The 16,143-nt window shown below is 39.6% G+C and overlaps 1 protein-coding gene across 1 annotated transcript in view; it reads left to right on the top strand.

Annotated features, from left to right (window-relative positions):
- sema6bb (sema domain, transmembrane domain (TM), and cytoplasmic domain, (semaphorin) 6Bb) overlaps positions 1 to 16,143 on the top strand; it is a 136,448-nt gene that overhangs the window by 53,622 nt on the left and 66,683 nt on the right. The window contains exons 2-5 of the mRNA XM_075485198.1: positions 8,506 to 8,633; positions 9,998 to 10,112; positions 15,386 to 15,446; positions 15,594 to 15,656. Coding sequence (XP_075341313.1) covers positions 8,525 to 8,633; positions 9,998 to 10,112; positions 15,386 to 15,446; positions 15,594 to 15,656 — 348 coding nt within the window. The 5' untranslated portion in view covers positions 8,506 to 8,524. The remainder of the gene's footprint in view (positions 1 to 8,505; positions 8,634 to 9,997; positions 10,113 to 15,385; positions 15,447 to 15,593; positions 15,657 to 16,143) is intronic.

Below are 16,143 nucleotides of genomic sequence, written 5' to 3' on the forward strand. Positions count from 1 at the left end.
GCCAGAGAGTCAACTGCTCGGAGTCAACAGAGCAGATCTAATAAGGTTTTCAGGAAATTTGAAAAAAGAGAAAACAGAAAAAAACTTCAGAGGAACAAAAGATTTTTAAAAAAAGGCACTCTATTAGGTTAAATCTATTAAGTTAACATGAACTTGTCTCCTTAATTCCAACTGAGACTTAATCAGATGCAGTCTGAATGAAATATTCCCAGATTCACTGGATTAAAGAAATGTTTCCAATCTCTGTTAACAAGTTAATATGAATGTGAAGGAGTCTTTGTGCATCAATGGCTCTTTATGTTTAATGAGTTAATAGGTTGATAGCATAACTGAAAGAATAGCGCCATATAACAAATTGTTAAATTATGTTGGCTGATTTTTACGTCTGCATGTGTCTGGAAATTTTTTTCCCAAAGGATGTTGGCATTTGTTTGCTGCCAAGTGCCTCGTTTCAGTTCCCAGGTTAACATTTTTATTTTTGATTTGGATTAAGAAGATGCAAATAAGAGAAAGTGAACACAAACTGTAGAAATATCTAAAAACTAACCACATCAACAAAAATGTATGTGTATGAGCTCAAAAGTTTTTATTCTCACTTGCAGAGGACTTGAAAAAAGACTATGGAAACAACTTTGCAAATTTTGTCTGACCTGGCAAAGATATTCCCAGAGGTGCAAAGAATTCTTGAAGAAGAGCTCAGTTCCATTTTTCTTTTCTGGATGTCGACCACAGTTTTTCCTCTTCAAGGTTTGTTTCTGGGTCAGGCATCTCCTAAATTTGAACAACTCCCGACCTAACCTACATCGCAACCTTCTGGAAACAGTACGCAGCCTGTTTAGCTGCTTTAAACCAGTCAAAGGAAACGTTTCTGATGCACATTTCCTTTTTTTTTTTAGGTTTCAGATTTGCCTCACCAGTGAATGGAAACCCAGCTACTGTCATTCGTACACCAAATAAAACTTTTAGGTTAGGCTTATCTGGGAGAACTGGGTTGAACATCTTGTTTCATGGTTGGCATTTCCTTTCAGAAATCAAACCCATCCCCTATAAACTCAACAATCGCCTTACTCAAACAAAGTTTAGAGTGTAACTTCAGTAACTCAGATTTAGGATATTGTTAATTTAATGTGGCTCTGGAACAGAATGTTATAAACAACAATAGCTATGATTACCGTTATGGTGTCGTTCTTGTACTGACACACTCTTATATCCCCTACCATATATATATATATATATATATATATATATATATCTCATACAATACTATCATGCCGTACTATATCTCCTATTCATTTTGTCTTGACTTGCAAGGTGTTTTTGTTCTGGTTTTGGTTCATCCAGATAATAACACCAATACGCAACCATTGAATGTACAAGAGATACTGAAAAAATGTCACCAGTTTTTATAAGTTACACACCTGATAAGTACAGAGCAAGAAGGTTCTTCCCACTAGTCTACTTTTGGCTCGTGATGCAGTTAATTCTGGCAGTACACAAGTACAATTGGCTCTAAACTCCTTCTCCTCTGTGTCTTTGTCTTTCACTCTCTCATTCCTCACATTCTTTGGCTTCACTGTCTATGTTTCCGGTGTGACTTCCCCCCTCTCTGTTTGAATGCCTCACTTGTCTCTCTCACCTCTGTTTCTCTTCATTTCTCCCAGTGGTGTATTATTTTTCTCTTCTATGTCCTGCTTTGTCCTCTCCCTGTTCTCTCACCTCCGTTTTTTTAAATTTTTTTTATAGCAGGCGTGTTGATTTTCATCTTTGTGTTAAACCCCGTCTCCCAGCCTTCATTCTCACATCTCTTTATTCCCATCCCTCCTCACATCCCTCCAGGACACGGTTTCTCATGTTGTTGCTGACAGAAGGAGATCCAGCAGCATCAGGCTTTCACCTGTCATCGATTCTGCTCCCTCCATAAAGCAGCCTCTCTCCTCTCACTAACACCATGATTAGCCCAGTCTGTTGGAAATCTATGAGGTGTCTTTAGGTCTACATAAAGAAAAGAGAACAAACGTAAAATCCTTCACTGCCTACTGAGTATGCTTTCACGTGTTCCTGCACAGTCTCATACTTAAAGTCCTGAAGGTCTTCTCAGTGGAGCACACGCTTGTGCCTGCGGCAAATTTCTTTCAACATTTATACCGCTTTTAAAGTTATTAAGTGTTTTAAAAGATAACGTTCAAAGACCTAAAGGCTATAGTCCAGTGTCTCTTTTACAGTTACAGGGAATATTTAACCACGAAAAACCTTTAGATTTCTGTATCTATCATAGGAATGTGTGAATAACGCTGTTGTAATATAGACTGATGTTGCAGAGGCAGTGAGAGCAGACACTGCACCAGCCTTTGAAAAAAAAAAAGGAGAGACGTAAATCTGAGGATGCAAGGGTAGGAGAGGAGACTAGATTTCCCTGCCTTTGGAGCATCCAGATCGCATTACAATCATCCATTTGCAACAAAGACCTGTATATGTAGAAGGTGCCTTGACATCCATGACTCAACACCGATCCAGGTGTCACAGCTCTCCAAAAATGCATTGTAGAATAATTTCAAGCAAAGCTTAGATCTCTTTGAAAATGTTTTTGCTTTGATCTATGTGTTGCAAATGACTGATCACAGAAAACCAAAAAAAAAAAAACGATTGAAGTTGTGAAAAACTTATAACCTGCATTAATTATAAGACTGAATGTTTGGAAGTGCCAGAAGCTATAAACACAACACTGGCATACTTAATAGTCATCTTATTTAACTGGTATGGCAAATTGTGCGGTCACACATTGTTATTTAAATGAACGTTGGTTCAGCTAGTAAAATATTTTCCTCCTCAGCTGCTAAATGTGCCACTAGTTTAGTTAGTGCTGCGCGTACAGCGTGCAAAATATTATCCCAGAGAAAACAGCAGCCTGTTGCAGCTGGAGAGGCCATTTTTTTAAGAGTTGTGACACGAGACTTAAAATTTAATGTTGCGGGCTAAGTAGCCAAAACAATGAGCTGAAAGAGGTGAAATCACTTCGCTGAGGGGAAATGGCACAGTTGGGTCATGGTCTTAGATCCTTATTTAAATTGTCCCCTTTCACAATTCCACTGTGGTCACGTGAGCCTTTGTTGTTATCGAACATCTATTGATATTGATGAATGCAGATGTAATACATGCAATACCAGCAAAATATATACCAAACATTCAGTTTTTTTTTGGAAACGGAAAAATATAGTTTGCCTTGTAGAATAGTGATAAAAGGATTTGAGTGAAAAAAGATCTTATTTATATGCGTTCTCCCCCTGTGCAGGCTGTTCAAAGCTGGGCGGCTGGTGTGAAAAGGGATTATATTATACATTATTACTTGAGTACTCTGTTCTGATACCTTTTCATAACGCTTGACAACCACCCTGTAAAATATTTTAATCATAAATACCAAAACCACCACACTGTACACCTCCCCATTAATTCATTTCTATTTCATTACCAGTTTCTTTAAATCTAGGACATGCATAATCTTGGTTTTCTTTAAACCCACCAGTCCAATTTTTGGTGCAAGTAGTTCACAGCTGTGTTACGGGAATACATCATCAAGTCTGAGGCCGAGGCAGAGACAAACCCCTGCATAATAAAATGCAGGGAAACATAGAACGACTATGGAGAGGGGAAAGCAAGAGTCGCCATGGTAACTTTTAATATGTAACAAAAACATTTCAGAGCATATTAGCATCTTTGTTTGATGATGAGGTGTTCTATTTTCTTGCAAAGTACACACAGACCTCTGCAGTACACGGCCTCTTTCTGTAATCATCTGCCAGTTTAATGCTGCAGACATTACTTCCGTGTCTCTTTTTTTTTCTTGACATCAAACTATTTCGTCTTCTCTGTTAAGTCTTTGTACTTTATGCCGACTTGAATCTGTCTTCATCAGAGCTCTACTTAAGACAATAGACGTCATTGATTTGCTGGTGAGTTGTTATATAAGTTGGCCACAATGTGGATAAATTTGATTGCAACCTCACCCTTTAACAATCCCACCTTTTAGGCAGCTAAATGATCTATGAATTACCTTGTTTTAAAAATATGCTAACTGGCATTGTGAAATTGATCCTATCTAATTGAATATGACGACTTAACAAGTCTCTGTACTTTTGGTGATAGTCAGTGGATTACTGTGAAACTTCTGACTGCTGGTGTGAATGGAACCTTTAGCTTAAAATGTGTGCTACACTTGACCAGCTATTGTTTTCCACTTTTGTCCATTTGCCATCTGTTTTAACCCGATGCCCAAAAAACTTTCCAGAAATCAGGCTATGTCCCTGAATATGTTTAACGCAGCACTGGAAGTAAGAGCCCTTCTCAGGGGATAGAACTGACACTTTGCTTCTGACAGTATCATTTTAAATTTTCTTCTTTTTTTTTTTTTTTAAACCACCGAGCTCACACAGTGCGCCAACTTAAGCATGTCTTAAGGTGACATCTAAAAGTGTGAAGGCTGAGTTTTATAGCACCCTGGTGTAGAATATTTTGGATTAGCTTCTCTTCCAAATGGCAAAATGTTTATGTGAGCCACAGTATGCCTCCTTCAGTGATAATACCATTCTACTGTACTGCTTGTTGCATGCAGCGACGCCTCTGAATGGACTCGGCTGATGCCATTTGTCATGATTACAGAAATACTGGGGCACATATCCATTTGTACTGCCCCACACATACACACACAGGCATAAATGCACAAATATACAGTATATATATAAATATATATATATATATATTGTATATACACAATAAAGAATACACACTTAGTTTAATGCTTCTGTATCTACTTGTTCTGCCATCCCATGTAATTGTATCGCCCAAAGTGCCTAATTATACTAATCGAATGTGTACCGCCTGACATTTACTCATACATTATTAAAAGGCGAAACAATGGTATCTCTGATTGGACACACTGGCTTCCTGACTTCCCATCTCTTTTCTTTGCGTCTTGCTCATTCTCACTTATCTCTAACTCAATCTATCTCTTTCTACCCAATGACCTCCTTTCTTCTCCGTGTGACTCTTTCCCCTTCACCTCCTGTAATTTTGCTTGTGGGTGTTAAATAATTAGCGCGCATTCCACTTTTATTCTGGTGTCAGAGAAGGGAATTTGAGAAATGTCCCATAAAGATTATTTGTCTTGATAAGGTTATGTCTCAGACTCCATTAGAGAGATGGGCCGCACAATGTGCTGTTTGTATCCTTCAGGGAGAGCGTGTGAGAGAGAGTGAGAGATAACGACCACAGAGGAGAAGCGCAATCCAGAGGCAGAAGAAATATTCAGAACCTTTACTTATGTAGTAGTAGGAATATTGCTCTGTTATTGAAAAAATACTCTCATACAGGTGCAGTAAAAATCTTGTGCTCAAGGTAATCAAACAAAACTTAAGTTTTGGTTCTTTTCAAAGTATTTATAAAAAAAAAATATGTGATGTTTCAGAAAGATATCACCTGTGCATTATTGCTTGTGTTGCATTTTACTTGCATAACGTTGAACTTTCTACTGTTGGGTTGTTAAATCTTCAACAACGCATTGTAATGGTTAAAGTTAATCTACTTTATAAATATACATATATATGTATGCATCATGAGTTTAGAGATAAATCATCTCCATTTGACGTGAATAGTTAAAAGAAAATTGTAGTCAACGCTTTGTAGTTGGATAACAAAGTACTAGATTTGTAATCTGTAACGTGGCGGAGGATAAATACAACAATTTCTTTTTCAAAACATTGGAAATACTATTAACGCACAAGTAGCTTATGTTCCTAAATGTGGTACTTTACCAGGCGCAATGATATTCCACCACAGGCTCATTTTGTGAGGCAGAAGCATGAATAATGTGAATGCAAAAAAAGAGCTATTCATATGCTTTTCTCCCACATATGAACTGGTATTTACAAAGACAGAATGTCCACCACACACAATTCAGTCCATGCATAACACATGTCATGCCTAATATAATATAAGGTTAGACAGAATTTTGATTTGTTGTCTGGTTTGTAAAAGAGCTGGCACTTTTGATTAATATTTGGCTCATGAAACTTTCTTTTTCTCCAAATCAAACTCTGGTCCCAGCAAGTCAAGTGAAGAGCAAAACCGTCTTTCAGCCTTCCAGGTGTAGACTTTACCCTCCAAATGTGATGATGCTATAGCAACAGTTTAGGTAATCTCTTTAAGTTAACCGTTGTCACTTAGATGGTATCACATTCTGCAGCTTTGTCAGGACACCTTGGCGTCATAATTACAGCACAAAACCTTAAACGTCAGTTTTTAAACTGTGTACTCTAAACCCCGCAGTGATAAAATGATGTAGCCTGAACAGCAAGTGAAACCAAATGAAAAGTTAAGAGTGAAAACTAGTTTAAAAAAAAAAACAAAGAACAGCTGCGCCAAAGGAGCCTCGAACTAAGATCTCGTGTTTCTAAGTTCTGTGATTGTCACATGTGTTTGTGACCTACAGTATATATCGCCACAGCCAGTGTGTCAGGGCATTACCGCTAAATCACCCTTCGTGGCCTTCTTTATATTCCCCTGGGCTCTGACGGGTCAGTGATATTTGATGCCCTGAAAGTGAGCACGGGTTGCGTTGCGAGTCACAATGGTTGATTGGCCACATTCCAAACCCTGCATGCAGCAGTCAGTATGTTTTGTCCAAATCTTTTTGCCTGTGCCGCAAATGCTTATTGTAGCTTAAAGACAGGCAAGATGTGATTGCCCTGGGATGATGATGATCTCATGAATCTACACAAAATTCTGCTGCCTCAGCGAGTAAAAACGTAGCAGCTTCATACATAATGGTTGTGCATAAGAATGACTATGCCGGTGATAGTCAGCGACCTTGCCAGTACATCTGCAGTTGTTACTCATTTTGTTTTACCTCTGCCAGGATCCCTGAGCTTAATCTACAGAGTTGATCAATTCTATTGCTGTTATACCTTTATTTTTTTTTATTCATTTGTTCTGTTCATGAATCCAGAGCACACATCACCAAATAAAACCAGATTTCTTCTGTGAAAGACAACTTTGCTCTAAGACAAGACTAAATACTCCCCTTAACCAATGCTGTGTTTTCAGTTTCATTAATATAAACTTCAACATATAAACTTTAGCATGAATCAATCATGGATTATTAAATTGAATCACAAATTAATGCACAATTGATGTGGAAAACCTTCCCATAAGAGCGGGGGCTTTACGGATTTATGTTAATATCAATGCCAATTGGTCAATTGTAATCTGTATATTTCTATGTTTAAACAACCTGTTTTATTATACACATTCATTGGAGTTGCTTTGATAGTCTCTCCTTATTCCAACTGCTTTTTTCTTATCATAATCTATGCCTTCATGCCGTTCATAACATGCATTCAGTACTTTTGCATCACACGATGCACCCGTAACCACAGTAAAATGCTAACACATTTTGCATAAAGAAATCCAACCTTGGGTATTCAAATTTGAGATGTTGCAATTGTGCATGACTGTGAAAAATGTTTTGTGTTCATAGTGGTTTCAATGGAGTATTTTTAAATCAAATTACTGGAAGAGATACATGTGGAGTTCTGGGATTCTGTAAATTACATGGTGAGCAATGTGTGAAATTTGTATGAAAACACAATTTCAGGCCAGGCAAGTAGAAAAAAACTGATAGATGATTACAGATGAGTCAGAGCTTATGACAATAACAAATTGACAAAAAAAAAAACCTGTTGGACGCAAATTGAGTCACATACAGTATGTGCTCTTGCAACAAAATCGCAGACTGTAGAGGTTGTGGTCTGCCCGTCATGTTCTCTGAGGTTTGTGACTCAAGTCGGAAGCAATTCAAATAACTTTTCTCCTACGAGGCCGAGTGCTGGTGTCGTTTTCCAGATGAATCATGGAGGGTAACTTCATTTGGGTAACATTTGTATTTCCACATGAATTACATTCTAGACCTGCATGTTCCTCAGTGCGGCACAATGAAAAATACTGTCAGTTTAGTTCTGCTGGCAGAGAAGTGATTGGTGTTGCCGGAAGGTATTTAATTTAAGTAAACTGCCACTTTTCTCCCTCTCTAAGTTGCTTTCATATCCTGGGTAATGCTTGACGTGTGGAGCACTTCACTCACTCTGTGCCTTTAGAGATTTAGTTTCATTCATGTACAGGGCATATCTTTCCTCCTGCCTTGCCTAAGATGTCAGCAAGTGCTCCGCTCTCGTTCATCTTTATCATAGGTTTTAGATGTGTCATAGTGATGTGAAGTTCGTTACCATAGTGATGTAGCAGCATTTATAGCTGACTGGACACTTCTCCTGCCGTGGATTACCTTGTCCCTTATTTGGAGCAACTCTTCATCTCCATGCACACCTGGGCATAGAGATAGAGAAGCTTCATACAGAAAGCCTCCCTGCTGGTTAATTACAGACTGATTGAATGATTCTCTCTTGGTTTTTGCACATTATGTTACTAACTCCTTTACTTTTTTTTCTTATCCTTCTACAGAATCCACAGTTGTGTTGCTATGGCAGCAGTGGTCTCTCCCTTCTTCTTCCTGCTGTTTTGGCTGCTCCGAACAGCAAGCCTGGCATTCCCAGAGGAACCAGGGCCCCTCAACTTCATCCCCACTGAAGGTAATGACCTATGGCTCTTTTGCCCTATCGCCTCTCACTCCTTTGTATGCCTCTCACGCAGGCCATAATGTGTGAAGTCCTGGTTAGTTGCCAAACATGCACAGTGATGAATTAGGGGTGAGGGTACGGAGGAGGGTCGTGGTCTCGGGCTATGGAGGTCAGACAGGCTCTCACACGAAGGGTGTTGACTGGTGTCTGGGTCAGCGAAATGGGGTTGCTCTCAGGGTTGAGACCAGAAAGGAGAAAGGGGCTCTCGCATTCATGACTTCCCCACTAGCACGCTCAGACCCTCAAGAGACGCAACTCTTCGAACACTCAGACTTTGCGTCTCCACATCAGCTTGGCAGTCTCCAGCTAGCACCAGACTTTGATTGATTGCAGGTCGATAATATTGACTGATGGTTTGCCTGCTAAGTCCAGACCCTTCCCCACATATCAGTTCTGAGCAGTGGAGAGCCGACATTGTCAACTACCAAGATCTGCTGCATGAGACTGAAGTCTCTATAGTTAACAGCTGGTTCAAGTTTTGGCAAAAGACTCACAGTAAATTGGAGGAAGTGTCAAAGTGGACAGAAAGAGGGGAACGTGGAATACAGAGACGGCAAAGCGTGAATCACAGCGGTTCTCAGGACAGCGAGATGCAGATGTGTATTGTGAGAAATTGATATATACAGCAAAAAGAATGAAGAAGAAGCAGCTGAGCTGCCAATAGGATGGAAAATTAAAAGTAATGATGATAGAGCAGAGAGCTGATGAAATGGAATCACATGAAAATACTTTCTAAACACCTCATGTGAAGGTTAAAGACTTTAATGTATCTGTTGTTTTTCTCCGTTTGTTTTCACATCTTTGGTCCAACATGCTGGAAAATCACTGAAAATGCCTCACCGTCTTTGATTTCTCTCCCTCAAGGTTTTTTCCTCCTCAATGCACAGAATATATCATCCCATGAAACAATGAACATTTTGTTTTTCCTTTTTGAGGTTTGTGTCTCTCATTTTGAACAATTTGAGTCATCTGCCAGAGCATATAAAAACATGTAAAGAAAAAGCAGCACGCAGATAAATATATTCAGCCAAAGATCATCTCAATCAGTCTGCAAACAAAAGACATGTGAATGGAAGGTGAAGTGTAGCTCAGGTATCTTTTTATTTTCAGAAAATTAGTTCTCTCCTCCGTGTTTCTGGTTAGTCATTGCTACAGATAAGCTGCTCTTTTATAAGAGTCCTTATGAGTCTCCACTTTATCTTAAATACCTGTCATAACTGCTAAAAACAATACTGTCAAAACAAACTGACTCACAACCATGTTCATCTAATTTTCCAATCAGCCATCGTCTGTTTCTTTCTTATATTCACCAACAGCGGTGAGAAGATACCCAGTGTTTCTGGGCCGACCACACAGAACATGGCTGAGACAAGAGCCTCTTCACATCCAGAGGATCCTTCAGGTTAATCGGACACTTTACATTGGTGCCAGGTACTATACGCTTGCATACACACACTTACACACAGTACTAAATATACACAATCCATGCATTTTCTACCCTCGTGTAATACATGCGAATCTGGGACTTCTGATGTTAGATATTTCTTTGACTGCTTGCACCGCCTACATGTGATGTTCAACGATATGTCTTTTTTAAAGCAATAATCAACTCTAGCATCTGTTGGATTATCTGTTCCCGCACCACATTTGTTGCCAAGCAACTTGAGTTGCTTTCACTGACCCTTAAAATGAAGTTTTTAGCCTTATTGACATGCCTGATGTGTTTATAAGTGTGTGTGGTTTTTTTTTTAAAGAATTTTATGCATTACAAGCCACATTATGAGCAAAATCAGCCATAATTTCTCTGGTTAAGGATATCTGCTTTGCATTTCTATAGCATCACCTACTGGTTTTTAACATTTACTGCCTTTAAATGTTAAAGTTTTAGTTTAAACAATCTTGTTAATGCAATATTTAAATCTACTACTAGCTTTTACTTGTTTCATAATCGGTCACTCCCTCCGAAGCAGAATTATTCATTTTTAATGGCTTTACTACTAAAATGCAAATACTGGTAACTACTACTCACTACTGAGTTTTCTTTTCTTTTTTTTTTTTTAGAACAAATTTATTACAGTAGCCCCATCCGAGGGCAGATATTTGGCCCGACAAATGCTCTGCCAAGTATGTTCTAGTTCTGTCTCCATGTGATAATTTTCTCCATGTGTGTGTTTGGTTTATGCGCTGATCCTCGACAGACCACAGCCGTGGTGGTCAAGAGGGCCAGACATAGATGATCTACTCATCCTGGTTTTCACTGTAACGCTACATCCCGTGTTCCTGCCTTAAATCAGACTGAGCTAATAAAAAACATTCATGTTAAGATTTATTGCTCGCTTTGTCCAAATATTAATTTAGCTTGAAACATGCAAAGAGAATGGGACACAGTTTGTTTCCACATGTGGCACAAGTTTTTTTTTTTTTTTTTTTTTTTTTTTCCGTAGTAGAAGTCTGAAGGAAGATTGAAGTGGTCTCAAAGAGGAGACGCCACTGTTGTCCAGGAAATGACCCAGTCCCTGGTCTGCAGCCGGTTTAACCTCACTTGTGAGACTTGGTTGTAAATTTATCAAACTATGAAACATGGTTGCAGCCATTCTGTCTGCGCTTAGAGGGTCTTCAAGCGTGCATACATTCCCATGCACATGCACACAACCATAATAAAACTGCCCACAGACAACCAAGCTACTGCAGTCTGAAGGTCTGCTTTAAAATATAACCAGAGCCATGAAATGCATTATAAATGTTCATTATGACTTACAGCAGCAAAAACCTTTACTGAATAGGTGAGGTAACCTGATATGAATGTCTCGGCCAACCGGATAGTAATGAAATACTAAACTGACAGAACGAGAGGCAAGACGACGAGGATGCAGCAGCATGGGGGATAAAGAGAAAAAGCCCCACTAGTATATTTATATTCCTTGTAGTCTTCGTTGGCTTTCTGATGGAAAAGGATGAGTCAAGAAAAGAAGTAGATCTGTGAGCAGCAAACACATATGTGAGCCAGAAACAGCCCAGCAGAGTGACAGCATTTAAAAAAAGTACAATTAATAAGTAAGTACCTGTGCTGGCAGGTATAACTGCCAAAAGCTCCCACAGAGTGCATGCCCTGATAAGAAACTTCACTCATCCCCAACTCCTGTCACCATTAGCATAGCTGCTCCTCAGACTGCAGGCAGAGCTAAATCTATGCTCCAAGTACCTGCTGAGAGCAGATGCCTTCCCCAGCCTGCATTCCATCCTTACTAGATTAAAGTTAACTATGTATTTGGCTGATGCTTGGTGGAGTAAGTGGATCCCGTGGTCTTTAGCACTCATTCAGATCCAAAGAGCTAATCCTTGCAAATATAAACCAATAAAAGGGTGCTTATCAACTGATCATAGGGCTCCATGAACAAAGTAGACAGTTGTTCCAGTTATTAGATGTTTTTACCCTCAAAAGCTGACAGTGTGTATGCTATGCATGCTTGTTTCCATGTTGCATTAGCTGGAGAGGGAAGGTATGCTGACTTACTGCCAGATTGAAGGTTGTTGAGTTTTTTAGCCCACAGAAACTGACCCCAGAGGTCAACCGGGATCCTGCAGCATTCACAGTCAGGTCAAATGCTTCATGGTAGACTGGCAGGACCAAACTCTGTCGTGACAAAGACTGGAAAGCCTTGGAGTCCCAGCTGCCAATGTGCTGAGATTGGAGAAAACTTGGTCGGATAGGGTTGCATGAGTGAGGAAATCCACTGCTATGTTTACTTTGGGGATTAACCAAACTTGAAATTTGGGATTATTTTCAGTGAAATTTAGATAAATATTATTTTAAATGTTTATTTTATATGAAAATAAATAAGATGTGTATATATATATATAGTAATTATGATAATGATAATAAGTTTGTTTCAGTCTACATCTTTTAAATATACTGTGTGTGTGCTTTATGGATCTCTTGAGAGAATCAGATATTTTGCATACAACAGCTTATTAGTTAGCTGGTGTCGGGGCACAGGGTCAACCAGGCAACAGCAGGCTGAAGGACATTTCTCAAGGACACAAAGTTGCTTTCTTTCCTTGGTCAGGGTTTAACTCCTAATCCTCTAAACGGCTTTCTTGTCTCGTGTTATTTATGAGTTTTTTCACATCCAGAAGTTGCCCATTAGATGTAGTTGCCTATGGTGTGACTAAATTGAAGCAGACACATATTGTTTTTTAATATACGGTAAGTTCAAGAAATCCTCCAAAAAACAATCTGTGACAACAGCATTTCTTTCTCAATGAAGTTGGTGCAGATGATGCCTTTTCATTTTTGAACACACTAAAAATACTTATCTTTTTTACTGTTTTTTTTCTTTTTAAATCACCTGGACACCCTGGATTATGCTAACTCACACACACACACACACACACACACACACAGCGCTCTTCCTCAGTCAGCACAAGTACCAGGGTGTGTGGTTAGTTCCAATCTTCCATTTTAGTTTCATCCAGTGTTGCAACTTCTTTTGCACTCTGGATTTGCCAGAAAGACTTAGTGCTACTCACTTTGAACCATAGTGCTGAAGCTTGCAAGAAGAAAAGTAGAACTTAAAAGAAATATGGGAGGCTTAAGAGGCCATGACCTAGCGTCTGTTGTTGTCTGGTGGGCCAAAAGAAGAAAGTTTGTGAGCTGGTCAGGTAAAACTTTAGAAAATGTTGACAGTTTATCTGGAGCAAATGTTGACTTGTATTAATCAGGTCAAAAGGGTGGCAGGCATTTATGAGGTAAGAGCTAAGGCATGTGCACATTATACAAACAGACAAGGTCAGGCAGAGAATTAAACCCAAGACGTGATTTAAAGGTTCAGGACAAATTATGAGCCAATGAAATGAGCTGTGTCACACCTTCACATAAAGCACCAGAAGAGCTCTGTGTGGGTGCATCCACTGTCAAGGCTAGTGCCCTTTTTTTGCAGATTGAAAAGAAGTCATACAGATCCATACCAAAATTTAATTAATCTTTTTACTGTGCACCTCTCGACCAGGTTTCACAATATTCAGAAAAGTGGTTTTTGCCCAATTTTACAGACCAACAGACAAACAAAGGCATTGATCTCTGCCTCTGCTCACCCCTTGGGGATGGAATAATGAAATCTTTACAAAATGCACATGTTGGTTTTCTTTTTCAATTTCTAATTCACCTTTAATGCTAACAGTCTGCCACACGTGCACACATTAAATTCACAAAGAAACACCCTGTAGACCACAGGCTTTGCATCATTCAAACAACCTGGAGCAGGTAGGAGTGGAGAGGAGAGGAGGACAGAAAATACAGCAGCAGCATAAATAATTCCCTCTCTTTTGGACCGTTGGAGACAAAAGTGCTGGCTGTGAGCCATTCTGACTTGGGGGCCTGTTGCTATTTTCATAGTATTAATGCTGAGACGACGCCGAGGAAGCCTGAATGAGATTAGGCATAACACTCCAACCCACACAACTGTTTTTAGAATCCTCAAACTCTGACCTGCTATGCAGGGGTGCACTAAGCCAGTGTTTGGGGATTTTGCACTTCTTCACTATTGAGCTATTGGGCTGTTCTGCAAGGCAGGCTATGGGTGGTAATCTTCTGACACAACAGGAAGTGAAGATGAATAATTCAGGAGAGGAGTAACCTGATGGTACCTGTGGTCTCATTAAGCAGACTTTCTCAAAGCTCATTCCTGCTTCAAAAACAGATGTAAATGTACCTATACTGTAGGTAAACGCACTCAGGCTGTAAGAAGGCTCACATCAGCAGGCACTTGAACAACAATGCTAAAAGGATAACCCCTCTATCTGTCAAAAGAAAAGGTGAAACCAAGAGCAAACGCACAGTAGAGATGGGAGGCAGAGCTGGATCAGAGATGGGATCGATACCACCGCACTAACACGGCTATTGCAGATTTACAGATTAGCCCTTCAGAGCATGGCCCTGTCTTTAGTTGAAGCCCACACTTTAGATCCATCCCAGCAGATAGGAAGGCCTTCATCAATATGCAAACGTCAGCTGTTCGCTGCCCAGCACATTTCTCGTTTAGTAGGATTTTCTCACCCGGGATGCCCAAGGTTACAGCATGGTTATCAGCAGATTAGGAGTGCAAGAAAGCCGTGTTTGGAATATTATGAATACATGGATGGTGGTAGGTTTTGCAGCACATGAGTGCAGCATGTGAGGCCACAAAAGCATCTTTGTGTCATCTTGATTAAATCCTCAATCGGTTATTGGCTTTTGAATAAAACTGATAAACCGAATTTGTGGCTAAGCGGAAAATTCAATGCAGTGATTTCAATGAAGACAGGCAATGTCAGACATCATCATTCAGTCAGGTAGACGTTCTCTTATATACTGGGAGAGGTGAGAGACATTGTAAAACACTTTTCCAATCTATCTGTCCATCTGATCAACATCAAAAGATGTTGCATTGTTCTACACAAATGAAAGAGGTATCAAAACCACACAGAGTCGGTGTACAAAAAGGAAATATTATGCTGAGAGTTTGTATTCAATGTGTGGTTTGGATTTGATCCAAAAGCATTGACATACACTGCCCTGAGCTAGTAATAATATCCAACATGTAGTCCTGCATGGAGTCTGATATTCATAGTTTGCTTAATGCAGTGTCTTGTCTTACTTTAAGCTTTGGATAGTGCTGCGTTGGCTAACTGCAGGTCACTCTCTTTCTCTTTCTGTCTCTCTCCAGGGATGACCTTTTCCGTGTCGAGTTGGACATTGTTGCAGGAGATGAGATGTTTTACAGCAAAGTAAGCACCTTCTGGAGAGACACGGGTGGCATTTACAACCTTTACACTGATGTTCTTGTCTTCAGGCTGGAGAATGTCTTTCTCCACTACAGACAATTCAAATGTTGCTCACCAGCGGTATTTATCTTTGTATCATTGCCTGTATAGAAAAGAACTTGGGAGTCAAACAAGAATGACATCCGGATCTGCAGGATGAAGGGCAAACATGAGGTGAGACAGTGTGCTTCTTCATCTCTCAGCAGCTGACTAGTAACACAAACTGTAAGTGTAAAATTAGCATTGAATTCAAAACATGTTTGTATTTTATAACTGTCCCCATCCTCTTAAGCCCCTTTCAGACATGCAGCTTTCCATTAAAATGGTGAAAAATCAAATTGTCTGTCACGCGCATCCTGACATTTATGTCTCGCCATGTTGGACATAATATAATAATAACTTTTATGTTCGAACAGCACACAGTCACAATACCAAAGAGGCATGCGCATTGTTGGTGGGGCTTTATTTGACCTATTCTCTGCTTTTCAGAGAAATCTGTCAGAGTAATCTATTAAAAAAGACATTTTTGTCCTCCATTGTTTCCCCTACCATTACTTGGTTCAGTTTTTTTCTCAGCATTTAGCTCGTACCGCAGCTGCAGCTTCTTCTCCTGCTTCTCTCACACAGCGAGCAGTACAGACACGATGTTGAAGATCTCAGA

Source organism: Odontesthes bonariensis, chromosome 15 (assembly GCF_027942865.1).
Source record: "Odontesthes bonariensis isolate fOdoBon6 chromosome 15, fOdoBon6.hap1, whole genome shotgun sequence".
Classification (NCBI taxonomy): domain Eukaryota; kingdom Metazoa; phylum Chordata; class Actinopteri; order Atheriniformes; family Atherinopsidae; genus Odontesthes; species Odontesthes bonariensis.